This window comes from Mauremys reevesii, linkage group 1, assembly GCF_016161935.1.
Source record: "Mauremys reevesii isolate NIE-2019 linkage group 1, ASM1616193v1, whole genome shotgun sequence".
Taxonomy (NCBI): Eukaryota; Metazoa; Chordata; order Testudines; family Geoemydidae; genus Mauremys; species Mauremys reevesii.
In genome coordinates this window covers 40,406,054-40,428,579 of record NC_052623.1, presented here as the reverse complement: position 1 = coordinate 40,428,579, position 22,526 = coordinate 40,406,054, and the positions used below count along the sequence as shown (strand labels likewise).

At 44.9% G+C, this 22,526-nt stretch overlaps 1 protein-coding gene across 3 annotated transcripts; it reads left to right on the top strand.

Moving 5' to 3' along the window:
• Positions 1-190: 190 nt before the first annotated feature.
• Positions 191-20,892, top strand: MSANTD4 (Myb/SANT DNA binding domain containing 4 with coiled-coils). Of its 3 annotated transcripts, XM_039520565.1 has the most exons (4): positions 191-344; positions 11,828-11,927; positions 15,131-15,769; positions 20,168-20,892. In XM_039520565.1, exons 3-4 carry the CDS (start codon positions 15,302-15,304, stop codon positions 20,741-20,743), a joined length of 1,044 nt encoding a protein of 347 aa, XP_039376499.1. In that variant the 5' UTR covers positions 191-344; positions 11,828-11,927; positions 15,131-15,301; the 3' UTR covers positions 20,744-20,892. The 3 variants fall into 3 exon arrangements, with proteins under 3 accessions (XP_039376499.1, XP_039376500.1, XP_039376501.1); XM_039520566.1 differs by lacking the exon at positions 11,828-11,927; XM_039520567.1 differs by lacking the exons at positions 191-344; positions 11,828-11,927 and adding an exon at positions 678-822.
• The last annotated feature ends 1,634 nt before the right edge of the window (positions 20,893-22,526 follow it).

Below are 22,526 nucleotides of genomic sequence, written 5' to 3'. Positions count from 1 at the left end.
GCAGTTTCTGGTACTACATCTGAGGCGCTGGGGCTGCCCGCCCTGTGCTGGGGGGGGGCGGGGTCCGCATCACCCCCCCGCCCGGTTGGGGGTGGGGGCCGCGCGCCGCTGGCCCACCCGTCCTGTGCTGGGGGAGCGCGCGCCGCTGGCCCGCCCCTCCCCCTGAGAGCGCCCCCGGGCGCGTCGCCCGCCCGGCGCGAGGAGATTCCGGCGGGGGGAAGGGGCCGGGGGCGGGGCCCAGCCTCCCCCAACGGGCGGTTCACCCGCCGCCGCGGGTTCTCCAATGGGAGCCCGGCGGCTGTTAAAGGGCCGGTGAGCCGACCGACGGGGAGTGCTGGGCGCCGGTGAGTAGTTCGCGCTGCTCCCGGGGGACTCCGGGGTCGGGCTGGGGAGGCGGGCGGCTCAGCTCCCTGACGCGGAGCGGGACAGGATGTGCCCCGCTGCCCGGGCGCCGCAGGGGCCTTAACAGCCTTAGCAGCTCGCCCCCGTCCCCCGGGCAGGTCCCGCGTGGAGGTGAGAGGGGTCCAGCCCCCCCCCCCCGTAACGCCCATAGCGTCTGCTCCCCCTACAGCCCCCTCCAGAGCTCTGGGACCGGGGCCCCTCTCTGGAGGTGCCTCCAGCGCCTGGCGCACTTCAAACCGGACTGGCCTGGGCCCCCTGGAGACAGACCGGGCCGGTGCCTGGGTCTCCCTTCCCAACTGGGCCATACTCCTGCCTGCGCTGCTGGAAGGAGAAATTCTCTCCTTCCCCTTCCGGATGTGGAGCAGTCACAGTCCATTGCTCTTACAGTACTGGCTGCAACCCGGCGCACGGTGGATTCTGGTCAGTGAATCCATCTCGTGGGAACTAGGCCCCTTGGCCATGTCCTCAGCTCTGCTCATGCTGCTTTGCTCGTTCTTCATTAGCTTCTTCTTCCTGCCAGTTTGCGATTGTTCTCTCCGTTAGTTGTCTCATGCCAAAATTAAACTCCTTGAAGCAGGGATTGCATTTCCTTTACATATGTCCACAACGAGGGTTTCAGCCTGATCGTAATCCTCCCTGAGCAGGGCCTCTAGCTGTTACTATAAAACAATTTGTTCCAAAGGTGTTGTTGCGGTCTCTCACAACTTTATCATGAGGCTTAGGATATTTTATTTTTTTTCCCTTAAAATCCTGGTTTCATGTTATTACTCCAGAATCTCAGCTTTTATTTAAAAAATTAAGTTGCTACTCCTCATGGTTGTAGAGATTGAAAATCATGAACCCTAAGATTTCAAAAGGCAAATAGATAGAACTCCAAATGCATTATTTTTTAAATCTCATTTTTGAGCCAACATGATTTTGAGGGTCTTAACTCATGATTTTCGAATGCTTGGTATTGGGAATGCTGTGTAATAGTGAGAGTTGTAGCCCTCATAGATACGTATAGTATGGTGCTAGGCACCACATAAGCACATGGAAACAAAATACAGCTCTTTCTCCTGTGAAATGCTTTGAATTTCTTTTCTTTTCATGCACACTTGTGGCACATCATTCTGTCACATTTGTCTACTTTGGCCATCACAAATCCTTTATCATTTCTCTAATCTGTCCCAGCAGCTTTCTTTTGAATGGGCTTCCCTTGTTCTCAAATTGATACATTCAGCAAGTGTCATTGCCTTACTTTAGAGTCCTCCTTCAAAACCACTGATGACCTCTGAGGTGTTGAACTCATTTACAGTTACTTCCAATCATATGCACATCCTGCCACAGCCAACCCACTTTTTCCATGAAAGCAAAATTCGTACATGTACTATAGCAGTCAGCAGTTTTTGTAAAATATATTTTGAAATATGGTGGCTGTTTTCTCTACATCCAGCTAGACTATGGACATTTTCTGGTGTGCCACCATTTTTGTCTCTTAAATACTTTATGCAGATAGTTTTGTGTGCTCAATACTGTGCTTTTCTGTAGGGCAACAAGCATCACAACAACTAGGGGAAAAGGTAACATCTACTTACTTACCAGTTGGAAGAGAGGAAGATGCAACCAGCTGCTATTTTTTAATTGGCTTCTTTAGGCATGCAGCTGTTTGGATCTGCCAAATATAAAGGTCTAACCACACAAAGGCATGCTGGGGGAAAAGCCTTTTATAAAAAGGAAAACCCTGTCCAGGAAACCCTGTCTAGCTGCATCTTTATGTACCATTTATCCTTGATCCAGCAAAGCACTTAAGTACATGGTTAACTTCAGACACAGTAGTTTTTTTACTTCAGCAAGACTACTCATGTGCTTAATTGCTTTGCTAGATCAGGGACAGAGGACTCAGCAGTTTGCAGGATCTAGCCTTTAATAAATTGCAACTCTGGAATATCATAATTCTTATATGGAATTCTCTTACGGTTTATAGCAGGGGTCTCAAACTCAAATGACCCCGAGGGCTGCATGAGGACTAGTGCATTGGCCCGAGGGCCGCATCACTGACACGCCCCCTTGCTGCCCCTGGCCCCACCCCCAATCCACCCCTTCCATGAGGCCCCGCCCCTGCCCTGTCTCTTCTCCACCTCCTCCGCTCCTCCCCAGCCCGGCCCGGCTCCTCCCCTTCCCCACGGCCCGGCCCCGGCGGGTCCCGCTTCCCACCCAGGCCCTGGCCCGGCCCGGCGGGTCTGGCTTCCCTTCCCCACCCCCCACGGCCCGGCCCGGCGGGTCCTGCTTCCCACCCCGGCCCGGCCCCGCGGCTCCCGCTTCCCCTTACCCGAGCGCGTCTCGGCGAGGCCTGAGCTTCCCCGCTCAGAGCCGCGTGGTGAGGCGGGGCTGTGAGCTCCACGCCGAGCGCAGCGCTCAGCCCAGAGCTCCCAGCCCGCCTCCCACGCGGCTCGGATCGGGGAGGGGCTCAGGCGCTCGGACGGAGACTCGGCGCATAGCTCCAGGAGAGGGGCGGAGGCGGGAGCCTCCGCTTTTCTCTTGGGGGCCCCTGCGGAGCCCGGGGCCCGGGGCAAATTGCCCCCTTTGCTCCCCCCTCTGGGCGGCCCTGGGGAACTCCGCGGGCCGCAGGGAAGAGCTCATGTTTGAGACCCCTGGTTTATAGTGTGGTCTGTTTAGGTGGCTTTGTGCTGAGTCTAGTGGCCTGTAGACAAGGCTGAAAGCTTCCTAATGAGACTCTAGCCTGCCATTCTTTCATCCGTAATCCTTATAGGTAAGGCTGTGTGTCTGTCACAGAGGTCACGGATACCATAACCTCTGTGACTTTTGCAGTGGCTAGTTTGGCTGGCTCCGCCTCCGGCTGCTGCTGGGGAAGTCTTGGGACACCTTCCCTGCCTCCTCCCCCCCCCCACCCCGCAGCATCAGTAGTAGTTTGGGTGTGGGAGGGGGCTTGGGGTGCATGGCGGCACATACCTGGGAGGGCTCCCCGGAAGTGGCTGGCATGTCCTTGCAGCTCCTAGGCCGAGGGGCCAGGGGGCTCTGCCTGCAGGCACTGCCCCTGCAGCTCCCACTGGTTGCAGTTCCCAGCCAATGGGAGCTGCAGAGCTGGCACTTGTGCCGGGGGGAAGCGCATGGAGCCCCCGGCCTTCCCTCTCCCTAGGATCTGCAGGGCCATGCTGGCAGCTTCCGGGGAGACACACAGAGCCGGGTAGGGAGCCTGCCAGCCCTGCCAACCCTTCCCCCCCCTCCCCTCAGCACCTGCAGCGCCCCCTGGGCTGCCCTCCCAGAGCACCCCTGGCCCGCCCTCCCAGAGCATCCCCCGGCCCAAGTTTTAGTTAGGGGTATATAGTAGAAGTCATGGACAGGTCACCGGCCATGAACTTTTGTTTACTGCCCAGGACCCAACCATGACTTTTACTAAAAATACCCATGACTAAAATGTAGTCTTACCTATAAGATCCCTTAGCAAGGGGGCAGTGTTAACTCAGAGAGAACGGGTTTAAAAAGCCAGCTCCTAAGCAAGCAGAGGAGCTAGCAAATGGAGTTTTGTGAGGAAATTTAGAGAGGGAACATGAGAGCCAGATATAACTAACAAATATTTTCTAAACTTAGGCCAATAATGCCCCGAAAGAACAAACCAACCAACCCTCTGCCAGAGTAAAAATAAAGGCAGAAATCCAGCAGCAGAGTGGGGGCTATCCAGTTTATTGCACTGAATGCATCTTGTATGATTACCTGCCTTATTGGCAGGTGGCAGGTGTGTGCATTCAGTGCAATCAACTCATGGCCCTCAGAGACTGAGTAGGGGTTCTTGAAACCAGAGTGGTTGAACTGGAGGAGCTAAGGGAGACAGAGAAATACACAGAGAAGACTTTCTGGGACACAATAGAGCGGTCCCAGCACAAGTCTGACAGCCTCTGTGCTGTTGAGGAGGATGAGAGCCTCTGGGAAGGAAAACATCAAACTGGAGCAGAGAGAAACAATCCTATAGTTAGGACCCTCCTTCTAAATGATGTCCTGGTATTATCAGTGCAGATATCCTTTCCTGTTATTAGGAAGAGAGGTAATAATAATGGGGGATTCCATTATTAAAAATATTAATAGTTGGATTTGATGACCAGGAGAGCCACATGGTGAATTGTCTGACATGGTGGACCTCTCAAGACATCTAGATAGACTTATGTGCAGTGCTGAGGAGGAGCAGGTGGTTGTGGTACATGTAGGTACCAAGGACACAGGGAAAAGTCGGAGAGAGGTCTCAAAGGCCATATTTAGGATTATAGGTAAGAGATTAAAACCCAGGACCTTCATGGTAGCATTTTCCAAAGTGTTTCCAGTTCCACGTGCAGGGCCAGTTAGACAAATCTAAACTGCAGAGTCTCAATGTGTGGATGAGATGATGGTATTCAGAAGGGGATTTAGGTTTATTGTGAACTAGAAAACCTTTGGAAGAAAGAGGAGTCCAAACAGGAAGGATGGGCTCCACCTAAACCAAAATGGAACCAGATTGCTGGCATGTAAAATTTAAAAGGTCATAGAGGAGTGTTTAAACTAAGGGCTGAGGGAAAGCTGACAGGTGCAGCGGAGCACATGGTTCAGACAGAGACATCATTGGGGGGAGGATTTATAAAAGGAGATGCTCTATATCCTAGTAAAAAGGAGAGGATATAAGTTTATGGAGTACAGGTAGGAACTTAAGAGAAATAGTCAAACAAAAAAAGAGTCCCACTTAATTACATCACATGAAGGCAGACAACTAAATATTGACAAATTTTATAAGTGCTTGTATACAAGTGCTAGACGTCGAAATACTAGGATGGGTGGACTTGAGTGCCTGGAATTACATGAGGCTATTGATATAATAGGCATCACAGAAATTTGATGTAACAGTGATAATGGGGCACAGTAATTCCAGGGTATATAGGAATGACAGAGTAGGTTGTGCTAGTAGGGGAGTGGCACTATATGTGAAAAAAGCATACAGTCAAATATAGTAAAAATCTTAAATGACTCAAAGTGTACCATAGAATCTCTATGGATAGAAATTCCATGCTTGAATGATAAGTGTGTAGCAGTAGGAATATACCACCAACCACCTGACCATGATGGTGATGGAACTGTGAAATTCTCAGGGAGATTAGAGAGGCTACAAAAAAATAAAACCTAATAACATGGGGGATTTAAACTATCCCCATATTAACTAGGTACGTACCTGAGGATGGGATGCAGAGAGAAAATTTCTAGACATCATTAATGACTGCTTCTTGCAGCAGTTAGTCCTGGAACCCACAAGTGGAGAGACAATTCTTGATTTAGTCTTAAATGGTGCACAGCATCAGGTCCAAAAGGTGAATTTAGCTGAACTGTTTAGTGATAATAACCATAATATAATTAAATTTAACATCCTTGTAGGAAGTAAAATGCCAAACCCACTACAGCAGCATTTAAATTAAAAAAGGGGAACTAAACAAAAATAAGAAAGCTAGTTATGTGGAAATTAAAAAGAATAGTTACAAGAGTGAAATGCCTGCAAGCTGCATGGAAACATTTTTAAAACACCATAATAGCATTTCAAACTAAATGTATACCACAAATAAAAAAAAACAAACCCACAACCAACAACAAAACAGTAAGAGAACCAAAAAAAAAAAATGCCATCAAGGCTTAATAATAGAGTAAAAGGTGGTTAGAGACAAAAATACATTGTTTTAATATTGGAAGTCAAATCCTACTAAGGAAAATAGAAAGGAGCATAAACTCTGGCAAGTCAAGTATAAAAGTATAATGAGGCAGGTCAAAAAGGAATTTGAAGAGCAACTAGCAGAAGAACTAACAGCAATATTTTTTTAAGTGCATCAGAAGCAGGAAGCCTGCCAAACAGTGAATGGGGTCACTGTGTGATCGAGGTAGTAAAGGAGCACCCAAGGAAGACAAGGCCATTTCAGGGAAGCTGAATGAATTCTTTGCATTGGTCTTAGAATCATAGATGCAGGCCACATAAGCCGATCCACCCACTCCTAGCAAGTGAACCCCCCCCCCATGCTTGGAGGGAAAAAAAAAAAAACAGCCACAGCCCCAATCTTCCTGAGGAAAATTCTCCCCTCCCCCAAAAACCCCGAGCATGTGGGCAGACTCTCAGCCAAACCCTCTGGAAAAGTTACATCATCATAGGCACCACACATAATTGACCATTGACTATTATCCTATCATCTATCATACCATCCTCCATAAACTTATCTAGCTTAATCTTAAAGTCGGGAGGTCCTTCTCCCCACCTTTTCCTCGGTAGACTGTTCCAGTATTGCACTCCTGATGGTTAGGAACCTTCTCCTGCCAAGCCTCAATTCTGACTGACACTGACTATATATTTTCGTATCGTCTCCTCCACATTAGCACATTAGCTGAAATAATTCTTCCTTCCTGGTATTCCTCCCTCTGATATATTTATCTGATTGTAATCATATTCTCTCATCTAAGGAAAACAAATCATACGAAAGGCCTTCCATTCTCGGATCATTCTAGTGGCCCCTTCTTTACCCTGTTCTAGTTTGAATTCATCCTTTTTAAAACATGGGAGACCAAAACACACACAATACTCAACTTATATAACGGGACTAGCACCTCCTTATCCCTACTAGAAATACCCTCTAATAATGCAACCCAAGACCGCATTAGCTTTTTAACACATCACATGCATTGCTCTACTCATTCATCTCAACCAGGACAAACCAGGACTCTCCTCCTCCTCCTCCTCTACTTACTTCCAACCCAGCAGGCCCCCAGCTTATAACTAAAGTTCTAGACATCCCTCCCTAACCTTATACACTTCTCACTATTTAATTTTGTTACTAATACTCCACTTTACAAGGTCATCAAAAAAATCCCCCTGGAGAATATATCTCTCCCCTTCGATTTATACCCCCCCCCGGTGTCATCATCCCACAAACTCCATCAGCATCTCCTCACTCCTAGGTCAGGTTCCAGCAATATATATATATAATAATTAAAAATCGCCCTGAAGGAACTCCGGAACTCCCCTCCAAGGGAACCCTCCCTTTCCCTACAGTTCTCCTTCTCCCCTACCTCTGCAGTCTCTTAACCAGCCCCCTCCACCTCATCTTTTCTTTTTCCTCTTCCCCATTTTTCCAGTAATTATTCATTCTTCACCGTATCAAATCTCGATGAAATTCAGATAATCCAGAGATACGTCATTTCCACCAAACTCTCTTGTCTAAAAAAAAAGTTAGTCAATCAAGAGAGTTTTCTGTTGGCTTACCTTCTCTACTTACCTTCCTCCATGCTGCTGTAGGAACCATTCTCTCTCATAGATTTTACCATGATTTTCCCATTCTTTTTTTTCCATTTTTTTGCATACTACAGATGTTAGACTAACAGGCCTATAATTCCCTTCTTTTTTTCCCTTTTTACATATATAGGATCTACATTAGAATCTCAGTCAATTCAGTAGATTTATTATAAAAGATTATTAAAGATTATATACCCTAAATCTTCCTGATCCTAATCCAATACCCTTAATATTCTAGGATGAGCCCCGATTTAGTTATTTACTACCGTCAGTAAGTTGGTTTCTACCTTCCAGCTACCATTACCCTACCTGTCTCATTATCCCATCGGTCCCTCTATCATCATTATTCTCCCTCTATATTCCTTCCTCTTCCTTAGCCTCATTAAAGAGTTTAAAGACCGTATTTCTTCATTCCAAGATCCATCCATCCCTCCATTCCCTAAATTTTAACCCATACTTCTTCTTTCTTCTTCTTCTTTCTTTTTTTCTTATTTTTAAACCTAATTATATGGCTTTTGGCCCCTTAGCTAGATCCATCCTCTCCACGCATCCATGCCTTCTCAACTTCTTTCTTCCTTCTCTCACCTGCCAGTTCTTTAGGTTTCCTCTAATTGCCCTTCCACTTTCCCTATTTCTTTTTTCCTTTTTTGCTCTTTTCTGCTTTTTCTTAATGACCTGCTTGCTCATCCAGCTCTACCTCATCCTGCCTTACCTACTCCATACCTGCTGATCATTCTTCTAACTGGCAGATTGACTTCTCCTGCAACTTCAACCTTCCCGCCCATCCTTCCCCTAAGCTAAATCCAATCCCCTATAAGTATCCACAGTTCGTAATTAGTCCTAGTTAGTAAAATTATTAGCCTAGTTTCACATCATTTAGTCTCAGATGCACTATAGATTATCCTCCCATTTTCCTGTCATCACTTTAGCTCAGGTCGAGCCCTGGTTGTCCCCTCCAACAGTGTCCTCAACTCACCAAAATCAAACCAAAATGGCATCCCCCAAAAAAATTCAGCAACCACTAATGATCAAATTCATTAGCTATTCATCTTCACTGCAAAGGATGTGAGGGAGATTCCCACACCTGAGCCATTCTTTTTACGTGACAAATTTGAGAAACTGTCCCATATTGAGGTGTCAATAGAAGAAGTTTGGAACAAATTGATAAATTAAACAATAAGTCACCAGAATGAGATGGTATTCATCCAAAAGTTCTGAAGGAACTCAAATATGAAATTGCAGAACTACAAAATGTACAGAACTATTACTTAAATCAGCCTCTGTACCAAGTAACTGGAGGATAGCTAGTGTAACACCAGTTTTTAAAAAAAGGCTCCAGAGGCAATCCTGGCAATTACAGGCAAGTAAGCCTAACTTCAGTACCAGCAAACTGGTGGAAACTATAATAAAGAACAGAATCATCGGCAATGTGATGAACATCTATATGTTGGGGAAGAGTCAACATGGCTTTTGTAAAGGGAAATCGTGCCTCACCAGTCTCTTAGAATTCTTAGAGGGGGTCAGCAAATATAAATATGGATATAAATCGGTATCCAGGGAACCGCAGAGCTCTCTCGGGAACTGCAGCGGTGGAGCAGAACATGGGGCCCTGGCTCCTAGGAGCTAGCACCCCACTGTACCGCCCCCAGTCCCACCCACTGGGGTGGGAACCAGGCTCACCGGCAGCTGTCCCTTGGTGTGCAAGCGGCGTGCACGCCCCCAGACAGGAGACACAGACAACTGCATTGAAGGGCTGGGGACAGGGCTGGGGGTGGTACTGCTGTGCTGGAGGAGACAGTAAATATAATTAAGACTATGATTTAGTCATGGAGGTTGCGGAAGTCATGGATTACATGACTTCCAGTGACCTCTGTGACTTCAGCCTGCGGTGGTTGGACGCTGCAGGGTCCCCTCCACCAGTGGGGGCAGGGAGCTGCGGGGTACCCCCGGTGCCGCTGGCGGCCCCTGGACCTCCAAGCCACTGCGGGGGGTGGGGTATCTCACAGCTCCCAGCCGCTGCGGGTACCAGGGGAACCCCCAAGGACCTGCTGGCACAGGACCCCTGGCCATCAGCGGTGGAATCCCCAAGTCCCTGTCTGCAGGCAGTGGCAGGGGAACCTCTAGAGCCGCTGCCACTGGCAGGAGAATTTCTCAGCCCCCGCCGGCAGGGGCCCCCTGGGCCCCCAGCAGTAGTGGCAGAATCCCTGAGCCCCCGGCCTCCGAAGGTGGCAGAGGAATCCCTGAGCTCCTGCTGGCAGAGGACCCCCAGGCCACGGAACTCCCAAGGTCCTGGCCACTGGTGGCAGCGGGGGAATCTCCAAGCCCCAGGCCCCCCCATGGCAGTGGGGGAGGAGCGGTGGAATCCCCAAGTCTCTGCAGGCAGCAGCAGGGGGGGGAACTCTAGAGCCGCACTGCCACTGGCAGAAGAAGCCTCGCCGGCAGAGGAGCAGCGGAATCCCAAGAGCCCCAGGCTGGCGGCGGCAGGGGAATCCTGGAGCCTCTGCCTGAAGGAGGTGGAGGTGGGTGAATCCTGGAGCCCCCAGGCCACAGGAGGTGGGGGAATCCCCAAGCCCCTGGTTGTTGGTGGCAACAGGGGAATCCTCGAGCCACCTGCTGCGGCGGGCCAAATCTCTGAGCCCCAGCCACTGTGGGAGGCAGGGATCCCTGCATCTCCCAGCCACCGGTGACAGGGGTACCCGAAAGCTCCCTGCAGACATGGGAGGCAGGGGCACTCCACAGCTTCAAGCAGCGGAGCTGCAGGTGGCAGGGGTGTCCCTTATACCCCAGCAGCTACAGGCAGCTCCTAGCCCCTGCGCAGCTGCCCCACTTCAGGTGGTGTGGGGATCTGTAGATCCCCATTTTGTCAGGTATATTTTTAGTAAAAGTCAGAGACAGGTCATGGCTTCCTGTGAATTTTTCTTTTCTCCCCGTGACCTGTCTGTGAATTTTACTAAAAATATCGATGACAAAATCTTAGCCTTAATCATAATGCCACTATATAAATCCATGATATGCCCACATCTTGAATACTACATGCAGATCAGGTCACTCCATCTCAAAAAGGATATATTAGAATTGAGAAAGTAGTACAGAGAAGGGCAATAAAAATGATTAGGGGTATGGAACAGCTTCCATATGAGGAGAGATTAGAAAGAGTGGTTCATTCATTTTACAAAAGAGATGACTAAGGGAGGATGTGATAGAGGTCTATAAAATGAATGGTGTGGAGAAAGTGAATAAAGAATTGTATTTTATCACTTCGCATAACACAAGAACGAGGCATCACCCAATGAAATTAACAGAGAGCAGGTTTAAAAAAAACTTAAGGAAGTACTTCTTCACACAGTGCACAGCCAACCTGTGTAACTCATTGCCAGCAATTAGGGTTCAAAAACAAATTAAATAAGTTCATGGAGGATAGGTTCACCAGTGGCTCTTAGCCAAGATGGTCAGGGATGTAACATCTTGCTGTGGGTGTCCCTAAGCCTCTGACTGCCAGATGCTGAAACTGGATGACAGGATGGGTCACTCAATAAATTGCCCTGTTTTGTTCATTCCCTGGCACCAGCCACTGTCAGAAGACCAAATACTAGGCTAGATGAATTATTGGTCTGAGCCAGTACGGTTATACTTAGGCAATTCTTTTGAAATCTATGCTGTTTGCAAGAATTTCACACAAATAGGATTTGTTTTTTGCTAAAAGACCAAGTCAGGTTTGCTATCTCTAAATCTGTGGAAAAAAGTGAAATAATTTGTTCTCCTAAGAAGAAACAAGTGTTTTCTTCAAATGTAAAGTTTCTGTTAAAGCCTGGATGTAACTGTATAAACTTAGGTAATTATTGTAATCATAAAGAAAACAGCCCACTGGAAACTATTGCAAATGCTTAGAGATACAAGGCCAGCACCAATCAAAATACACTTTTCCAATTCCAGTGATTTAAATGGAATTACACCAGTATAATAGAGGAGTACTTGGCCCCAGGATTTCAGCTGAATCTAACATTTTTCAACAAGATGACAAATACAATTGAACTTATAAAAGTTGACTGAACTGTTTAGTTCTAATCAGCAAATCAGTAACTTTTCTGGATAATTAAGTTGTTCTATGATTTTTTTTTTTAAATTACAAAACTTTCACAGGTTAAACATAGTGTTTGATGGCTAGGTCACGAAAATCAACTGCTACAAGCCAAAAGGAGAGGTGTTTGCAGTGTAATTTGGATTGGAGAAGAAACAGCAGGTACAAAATAAATTGATTTACTGTGAGTTAGAATCAAATATAGTTCTTCCCTCTACGCACTAGTATCATGGTAGGCCCATGAGAATGAAATACTAAAGGTTAGGGAAAAAAACTTAAAGATCAGATATAATGCTCCAATATAATTTTATTTCACTCTGCATCTACAGGAATATTACAGTGTTGCTGCCTGTCATGGGGCGGTTTGCTCACTGCTGGTCGTGCCCCCTTCAGGCACTTTTAGGAATTAGCTTTGCCCAGGTCAGTGCCCCCTTCCTTCTCTTCCATCATCTTAGTCTCTTGTTCACAGAGTTGTGGCACAGCTGCTTTATGACTCAGCCCTCCAGCCAGATCACTTTGTGATTCCCCTTTCAAAGTCTTTCTGTTCAAGCAGCATCAGGCAGTCCTCGTGTCCGCTGTCCTGACCCTATCACTCCTGCAGTGATGCAGGTGGTCTTCTAATTCACTGCCCCAAGCAGTACCACTCTGCAGTGGTTGGTAGGGGGACCCAGGCCCACCCTCTACTCAGGGGTCCAGTCCAGGACCCTGTAGCAAGTGATTAAGGTCTATGACTGCACCCATTTTCCTGCTCTAGCCCCTGGACTATTTCCTACTGTGTTTCTCCAGTTCTCCTAGTCAGAAGACACCTCTCTCTCTCTCTCTCAGGCCTACTAGGTCTCAAAGATTCCTATCCCCCCTTCCTTCTCCCTCTCTCTGGGAAGAGAGAGGGCAGCCTTCCTGCCTGCTGGCTTTATAGAAGTCCCCACCTGTTCCCTCACAGGTGAGCTTCTTTCTAATCAAGGCTCCTCACACAGCCTAAATCTCTCATTTGCCACTAATTTGGCTGATTGAGCCTGCCTGGCCTAATGCAGCTGTCTCAGGTCTGGTGTGGGAGTACACCCCATCATACACCCTCACCCTCAAGACTGCAACCCACATTACCATCATACAGTTGTCCATTCTGATATAACTTTATTCTCTGTGAAATTGTTTTCCATTTCCTAATGCACATGCAAATCATTGTCTTATATAAAACAAAGACAATGTATTTGCATATATGTAAATATATACACACATACATATATATGATAGGCTCTGTTCGCTCTAATGAGAAATCACTAAAACACTGTGGTTCAGGCAGTCTCAATTATACATTTTATTTTCCTTACTCTAAGAAGTATCAACATCTATCAGCTGGATTCAAATGACCTGAATTAGTTAATGTTAATTTTACCATTAAAATCTATATTCCACTTACAGCTTTGAAACACTTCTTACCTAGAAATCATTTTCCTTGCACGGTATCATTTTCTGTCTTTTTACTTAGCTATCTATCATTAATCACACTTACATTTGAAAAAAATATTTGTTTCATCTTTATCTAATCCTGCTTTTCATTCCTAACCAGAAATCATCTTTTATTCATGGCCATCATGATATTGCAAAGTATAATGACTTCAGGTGGAGAGAAAACACAAAGAATTAATCAACTCTTAATGGGGGGAAAAATCTACAGTAATATGTTGTTAAAAGAAAAGAATTACATATTTCTATGAAAGAGAAATAGAATTATTACTAAATACAACGTTTTTCAAAGTATTCAGTGAGGTATCAGGATCTTTAAATGCCAGGGGTGTGAAAGATGCTGTTTGACATGCAAATGTTTGTGAGTGAACCGGCTACAGTCAGTCATGTTCTAAAGCTACATCTGCATAGCCCCACAGTTTGGACTATGAGGTCTGGTCTACACTACGGGGGGGGGGGGGTCGAACTAAGGTACGCGACTTCAGCTACGCGAATAGTGTAGCTGAAGTCGAACTACCTTAGCTCGACTGACTTACCCGTACAGACGCGGCGGGGTCAAACTTCGCGGCTCCAAGGTCGACTCCGCCACCGCCGTTCGCGGTGGTGGAGTTCCGGAGTGCGTGGGGAGTTCGAACTATCGCGTCTTGATTAGATGCGATAGTTCGAACTCCGAGAAGTCGAACTCACCGCGTCGACGCGCGGTAAGTATGGACCTATCCTAAGGGTGTAAACTGCAGCACGCACTAGCATGTTGTGTTCTAACTCTCCTGGATGGACATTGCAGGCGTGATCTACAAGTTAACTAGTTTGCGTTAACATAGTCTTCTTTAAACAGGATGTTTTCTTTTGTCTTTTTGCTTATTACCAGAAGGGGCAATAAGAGTGTCCGTTTTCTTTGAAAGTTCATCTATTCCTGTTACTTATTTCTCCTGTTATGATTCTTCTTCCAGAACCACAATTAGTGGCCGAGGAAATGTTTGTAAATGGGAATTCACAATAAGCAGATGTGTTTTTAAAAAGCAAAATCCTGTTATCATGCAAGTAAAAAAGAACTTGTATAAGAAATACAGTTACCATAGTTATTTCTAAATTGAATGTTTGCCCTGGGGAAAATTGCTCTTGAGCCCATGCTTGCCTGAATTTGTTGATTTTTTTTTAGTTTAACAATATTCTGACATGGGTTGTTGTGGGTAAGAGTGGCAGAGAGCCAGGGGAGGAAAGGTTGAAGGAACGGGGTTGTACCTTTGCGTTTGTAGGGATTTCTTCCTATACATATTTTCTGTATTAAGAAAAATTTAACTCAAGAAGATTTTTGAAATGGCAAATACTATTTCCTATTATCTGTATGTCAATGGAAGCATTCCAGTTCTTCTGTTGTTATTATAATGGTTCAGAAATAATAAATCCCCCCCCCAGAACCTCAGCTTTTAAAATGAAACTGTTTTTTGGTAGAAATAACTTTGTAAAGTCATCTGAGAAATGTCTCTCTCTCAGATATTTTACATCTCTGAAGAAATGGCTTTATCAATTTTAGCCGCTTTAGAAAACTCAAGATGAGACTTATATGTCAAGTTTCAGGTTGGAGCAAATTTAAAATGGCAAAATTGTAAGAGCCAAAGGAAAATAGTCACATTTTTATAATGGAAATATTAACTCAATCTGAACAGTGTGTGAGACAGATATATATTGATGGATTTATAATTCATGTGAGGACAGAGAGGCTTATTTATAGCTACTCTATATGCCAAACGTTTTTAAAAAATTGTTTTACTCTATCAGATAGAAGAATGACCAGTTCAGCAGATAGATTCTTTATCAGTGTTGATTTAGGAGTCAGTTTCATTGGATGAAAATATCACTATATATCTTTGAGATTTATATTATTTGCTCTTTCCTCTTAGGGCCTTAACAAGCCTGGCAAATAGAAAGATGACCAAGTAATGAGAAAACCCACTACCTGAAGAACCGAGTGCCAGTTTGTGATTGTTTTCTAAATCATAGTTGTATAAATAAATTGAATAGTCTCATATTATCTCTTTAGTTGTCTGCAGTAACAATTACTAGATTTAAAGATGGAAAAAATGAAACAATTAAAAAGAAAAAGAAAAAGCAATTTTAGCGTTCAAGAAACTCAAACACTCCTTAAAGAAATTAGAAAAAGGAAAGAGGTACTTTTTTCCAAGCAGCTTAATACAACAATTAATGAAATGAAACGAAAGGCTTGGGAAGAAATCGCAGAGTGTGTGAATGCTGTAGGTGAAGGAGAGCAAAGAACGGGGACAGAAGTGAAAAGGCGATACCTTGATTGGAGAGCACTCATGAAGAGAAAGCGTCTGAATGCAAACATCAAACTGGTAGGTGCTGGGTTTCACCTTCCGTCATCCGATTTAGATGACTCTGTCAATGAAGAGATGGATGAGAAAATGGGATTTACAAATGAAAACAGTTTTGAATGGCTAAATATCACAGACTTCAGAGAAGCCAGTGGATCTTTAACAGAAATCAAGGTGGAAGAGGAGGAGGATCCACAGAATTTTGAAGTAAGTAGTTAGTGCACTGTAGTTGTGTTCAGTATGGCCATTCTTTTCATTCCAGCTTGGGGACTTTCTCCACACTTGTGACTAACAGTCCTCTATATTATAATTTCCCAAGACAGTCTGATTGTGTGAATTAGAGAATCTCCTGTGACAAGCTCTGTTGTTATATGAATGATATTCAAAATCCACAACCTACACATCTGCATAAGGTCTCATTTTTTGCTTAACTATACATGTATTCATTAATCTTCTAAATGTATTTATGCCTCTGTTTTCCTTTTTCCTTTCCCCCATAGACTTAGTTTATTTCAAACAGGATGCAGTATCCATATGGACTGAAGGAGGAGTTAGCTTAGTATTTCTCCTATCCACACCCCTGCACATACATTAGAATAGGGGGAGGAATAACCCATCTCTGTCACAATCCAACCATTTCCAACAGGAGACAAAGATGAGAAAGCAGTCCTGGTGTCACCCATGATAACACAATCCTGCTGGAGAGGAGAGAGGAATTGGGAGAGGGAAATGGTTGGTTGATTTTGCCACTGGTATCAAACTCCTAATAGACAGCATCCCACCATTCAGCAATGAAATCTATAGAGCAGTAGCATGGGGAGAAGAGGAGGGTGGGAGTGATCTTGCCAGTTCTGAGACTGTCAATCAGATGGAATTCCAATAATTGGTTTTGTATTTGTAGGGTCATGTTGATACAGGTATAGGGAGATACTGTTCCTCATGGCGATCGGGGGAGGTCCCAGATGACTGGAAAAAGGCTAATGTAGTGCCCATCTTTAAAAAAGGGAAGAAGGAAGATCCAGGGAACTACAGGCCAGTCAGTCTCACCTCAGTCCCTGGAAAAATCATGGAACAGGTCCTCAAGGAATCAATCCTGAACCACTTAAAGGAGGGGAAAGTGATCAGGAACAGTCAGCATGGATTCACCAAGGGCAAGTCATGCCTTACTAACCTAATTGCCTTCTATGATGAGATAACCAGCTCTGTGGATGAGGGGAAAGCAGTGGATGTGCTATTTCTGGACTTTAGCAAAGCTTTTGATACAGTCTCCCACAGTATTCTTGCCAGCAAGTTAAAGAAGTATGGGCTGGATGAATGGACGGTAAGGTGGATAGAAAACTGGCTAGATGGTCAGGCTCAACGGGTAGTGATCAATGGTTCCATGTCTAGTTGGCAGCCGGTATCAAGTGGAGTGCCCCAAAGGTCGGTGCTGGGGCCGGTTTTATTCAATATCTTCATTAACGATCTGGAGGATGGTGTGGACTGCACCCTTAGCAAGTTTGCAGATGACACTAAACTGGGAGGAGTGGTTGATACGCTGGAGGGTAGGGATAGGATACAGAGGGACCTAGACAAATTAGAGGATTGGGCCAAAAGAAATAAGATGAGGTTCAACAAGGACAAGTGCAGAGTCCTGCACTTAGGACGGAAGAATCCCATGCACTGCTACAGACTAGGGACCGAATGGCTGGGCAGCAGTTCTGCAGAAAAGGACCTAGGGGTTACGGTGGACGAAAAGCTGAATATGAGTCAACAGTGTGCCCTTGTTGCCAAGAAGGCTAATGACATTTTGGGTTGTATAAGTAGGGGCATTTCCAGCAGATCGAGGGATGTGATCATTCCCCTCTACTCAGCACTGGTGAGGCCTCATTTGGAGTACTGTGTCCAGTTTTGGGCCCCACACTACAAGAAGGATGTGGACAAATTGGAGAGAGTCCAGCGGAGGGCAACAGAAATGATTAGGGGGCTGGAGCACATGACTTATGAGGAGAGGCTGAGGGAACTGGGATTGTTTAGTCTGCAGAAGAGAAGAATGAGGGGGGATTTGATAGCTGCTTTCAACTACCTGAAAGGGGGTTCCAAAGAGGATGGATCTAGACTGTTCTCAGTGGTAGAAGATGACAGAACAAGGAGTAATGGTCTCAAGTTGCAGAGGGGGAGGTTTAGGTTGGACATTAGGAAAAACTTTTTCACTAGTAGGGTGGTGAAGAACTGGAATGGGTTACCTAGGGAGGTAGTGGAATCTCCTTCCTTAGAGGTTTTTAAAGTCAGGCTTGACAAAGCCCTGGCTGGGATGATTTAGTTGGGTTTGGTCCTGCTTTGAGCAGGGGGTTGGACTAGATGACCTCCTGAGGTCCCTTCCAACCCTGAGATTCTATGATTCTATGTTCCAAAACCAGGCAGATTTATTCTGTTCTGTTCTGTTTTTAACTTTAGGTGCCATGAGAAAAAAAATTGATTTATGGGCAAAGCCTGTACCCAATGCATGGCTTGAACAGTTAGGGTACGTCTACACTACCCACCGGATCGGTGGGTAGCAATCGATCTATCGGGGATCGATTTATCTCGTGTAGTGTAGACGCAATAAATCGATCCCTGATCGCTCTCCTGTCGACTGCTGAACTCCAGCTCGGCGAGAGGCGGAAGCAAAGAGTGGCGGCCGTTGATCCCGCACTGTGAGGACGTGAAGTAAGTGATTCTAAGTCGATCTAAGATACGTTGACTTCAGCTATGCTATTCTCATAGCTGAAATTGCATATCTTAGATCGATCTCCCTCCACAGTATAGACCAGGCCCTAAGAAGGGTGCCAAGTAGGGGTGCGGGAGCTAAACAGGATGGGAAGGAATCTTTCTTCTAAGCTAGGGTGATATTGGAACTGTTTTTTGTGACCACTATTGCAACAATAGGGCTGAATTAGCCTGCTCAGTTTCTGAGTTCCTTCTGCACTAAAGGAATAGCAAGTAAATCCACATTTGTCCCAGATCCTCTGGGCTTGGTACTGCTCATTCGCAGGCTTGGTCCCCACCTTAACCCAAACCCCCATGTTCACTGGAGCACAGTGACCACTTATGTAGCATGGTTCTGTAGCACACGGGTATATACTCCCTGCATGAACTTTTAAAGTGCTCCCAGGACTGTGGAACCACACCAGTATTGCTACACCCAAGGTCCCTCTATACCCAGAGCTTGGGGCCAGATTGTCTAAAAGAGACAATAAAAATAACTAAAGCATCAGTTAAACAAATCTTGTTCTTGTCCCCATTTAGCACAATTTGAAGTGTTGGGAACTGTCACGGGGTGCACCACTCACTGCTTATCTGGCACCTCCTCCTGGTCACTCTGGATTAGCTCTTAAGGGCTGCGCCCCTTTCCATCATCGCATGCCATCACACTATCTCTCTCCCAGGTCTGCAGCTCCTCTCTTTTCCCAGGAACCACAGTGTCCTCTTCGTGACTCAGCTCTCCAGCTAGGTCACTCACCATTTCCCTCCCTTCTGGGGTACAGTCCTTCAGTTCTCTGTCACTCCCACAGTGACCCAGGCAGTCTTCCCGTTCACTGCCCTGCCAGTCTATACAGTACCCTCAGTGGCTGGTAGGGGAACCCAGGCCTGCCCACTACTCTGGGTTCCAGTCCAGGGACCCTACACCCAGCAGTTCTGGGCATTCCTCTCCCAGCCCTCACTGCTGCTTCTTGGACTGATTCCTACAACTCCTGGTTCCCCTCCTTACTGTGGTGTACCAGTTCCAAAACCTCCTTCTTCCAAGGGAGTGACTGCCCTTTCCCAGCAGCTCTTGTCTGTTGCCAGCTTCCAGGCTTTATAGGCCCTGCCTGTTCCTTCCCAACTGAGCCTGCTTGCAATCAATTCCTGCTCCCTGGCTCTTCCTCTAGGTGCAGCCTGTGGAGGTAATAGGCCTACCTGGCCACCTTCATCCCATCCAATCCTGTGTGGGGTGGACACCCCATCACAGGAACATATGAGAAAAAAGGCAGCAGATCTCAAATAAAACACAACATCAAACTGTTTTTAGTGATGGGTCCTTTACAGCATTAGTTAAAGCAATGTTATGTTACATAACTGGATAGCTTACAGTTCCAATTCATATGTTAAATAATTGGTCAAAAGAAATTCCTAAAATGTCCCAGGTGCCTGTCATGGAACCTATATGAAAACTAAAAACAATGCCTACTTATTAACCCTAGTTCTCTTTCAGTAAATCTGAAAATTCTTTTAGATCATCTAAATAAAAAAAATAATCCACAACCTATTTTTAAACAAAGCTTTGCAGAATAAACAGCTGTTTTTTCTGCATCTTTACAGTAGGGATATGGCGAAAAAATTGTCTTCTATATTTCATGACCACATGTGAGTTTGTTGCTGATCAAATAAGCCATGCCTTTGTAACATCAGAAAACTCCGGGTTTGAGTTTAACACACACGAATTGTGTAGGGCACAAGTGAAACGAATGTCTGGAATAACTTCTGAGATATGACTAGAAACAACAGAAGTGTGCTCTATTTTCAGTGAGGTTGCATGGAGGTAACTGGCTCAGTATGGTATAAAGAGGTACATGAAATAATTATATTTCTCATTCCTCCCAACAGTTTCCTATTGAGGAAGAAGAGGAAATTTTGTCATCAGTTTTGCCAGATTCCAAAAAGGAAAGTGACCTACCTGATTTCACCCACATTGAAGAGTTTGGAAATTTGAGCTCTGCTCAAGCCCGACTAGCCTACGAGGACTCTCATTTGCTCATAAACTTGGAGAAACAAAAACTAGAACTGGAGAAACAACGGCTAGATATTGAAGCTGAAAGACTACAGGTGGAGAAAGAGCGCCTGCAGATCGAAAAGGAGCGATTACGGCATGTAGCCCTCGAGCATGAGAGACTTCAACTGGAGAAGGAGCGAATCCAGATTGAGCGGGAGAAACTGAGGCTAGAGGCTCTGCGTGCTGAAAAACCTGCCCTGGAAAATGACATCACCCAAGTGGAAAAACCCATTTTACAGCCTCTGGATCTAGAAACTGAAAAACTAAAACTCGAAAAGGAACGTTTACAATTAGAGAAAGAGAGGCTGCAATTTTTAAAATATGAATCTGAGAAGCTGCAGATTGAGAAGGAACGTTTACAAGTGGAAAAAGAACGCTTTCGAATTCAGCGAGAGGGTCACTTGCAGTGAACTTCTTGGCTAAGGTGTCATTAATAGTGTTTTGATGTTCAAATATAAGTAGTTTTTTCTTAATACAGAAACTGTCCTAGAGGTTTAACTTTCTTGTGTCCAAAATTTAATGTTGATGTTAAACTAAAAAAATAAAAAATGAAAAGGAATGGTGTTTGGTAAATCAGTGTGCCTACATAAATGGAACTTATGTGTGAAACTGCTTTTCAGTATAGCAGAATTAAGTATTATGTTCTCTTGCATCCAGTATTGTATTGTATAGTTTGGTGTCCTGCTCTTACAAGCACATTAAGGATCAAGACAGCTGAATCTTTCCACTGTTATAACAGTGTTACCTTAAAAGTATGGGAACTGTCAAAATAAATCCGCACATATTGTGAAGGAATGATGCTGAAGATAGCCCAAACATATTTATTTTTTACACAAAGCAAACTACATGAGGTGATAATTATTTAATTTCATTTTCTTTACTTTATAAACACTTTTTCAAAATTCAAATGAAGTGCAAGTTAATTTCAATACATATGGGTTTATTGTCCTGCCCTCTAGTGGCCAGAAAAGATAAAGAGACAGTAGTATTCTGTCTACCTGGAATCAGTGTATTAGACAGTCACATATCAACTGTATCTAAATAAAAACTGGACTGATGGATGAGTCAATGAATTAGCAATGCTGTGCAGTTTTCTACTTCCAGATTACCAGTCTGAATCTAATGGAGACTCCTAGTGGCAGAAAGTAATTATCATGTGATTGCTGTGGAGTGACATCTGTGGAATAACTTAATAGATTCAGTCCATTTCTTAGCCCACAGTTATGCAGGTTGCAAAAGAACAGACCACAATTAGCTCACTTGCTGGTAGTCTCAGGAGCAATTGAACCAACAAATTTACCCAAATGGTGAGCTCAACTAAAAAGTATATAAAAGTTCATAAGATGTTACAATAACCTATAATAACAAATGTTGATGGGAATAGGGTACAAAAGGGAGACAGAGTAACTGAATTAGTCTAAACTAAAAGGCCACACTGATATGATTCAAGGACTGTTGAAATTATGCTTGTTAAAAACAGGAGATGTGGAGCTGGAAGTTAATGAGCCAAAATTGGTATATCAGATATTAGGTCTAATTGGTAGACAAAATAATGAAGGGATGGGCTATTCCATCCTTTTTTGGGTCTGTAAAGAAATTTTTGAAGGAAAGTAAGGAAATAAGAAAGAGAAGAATAGATGGAAAGAACAGACATCGGCTACTGGAGTGAGCTTTACAATCATGGCTGCCACCCCCACCATTTCTGGGAGCACCAGGCGTTCATCATCCTGATCATGAGAGATGTTCTGGCCAGAACAGGCCAGACAGACAGGCAGAAGGATCCAGATGATACCACTACCTCTAGTGGCTCCATCTGAATGCTATACACGACCTGGGAAGGCAGTTATTACCATCTTTGATACTATCTAAGAGACTGTCAAACAAGTCCTTTTAAGGTTGGACTTTAACAACAACAGAAGCAAGGACATCTTTGGCCCATCTCAACTAACTTCTCTTTTTCCCAAAAGGACTGTTATTACCATCTTTGGTACCATCTACCAAACGTGGGTTTTTACCTTCTAAAAACTCTTTCCAGCTAAAGGAAACAAGGACTGAAAGCTTTTAAAATGAAAACTTTATTGAATACTTTACATTTTAAATACTGTTTTTCCTTCTTTTCTGTATCTTTAATAAAAGCTTAAAAGGCTATTTAATGGTGTGTTTTCCATGGTGCTAAGCAGGCTGAGGTCTCTG

Excerpts from the sequence above, each read along its gene's own strand:
- MSANTD4 (XM_039520566.1), top strand. The coding sequence starts at position 15,302 with ATGGAAAAAATGAAACAATTAAAAAGAAAAAGAAAAAGCAATTTTAGC. Across the intron at positions 15,770-20,167 it reads AGGATCCACAGAATTTTGAA|TTTCCTATTGAGGAAGAAGA; the intron begins GTAAGTAGTTAG and ends TCCTCCCAACAG.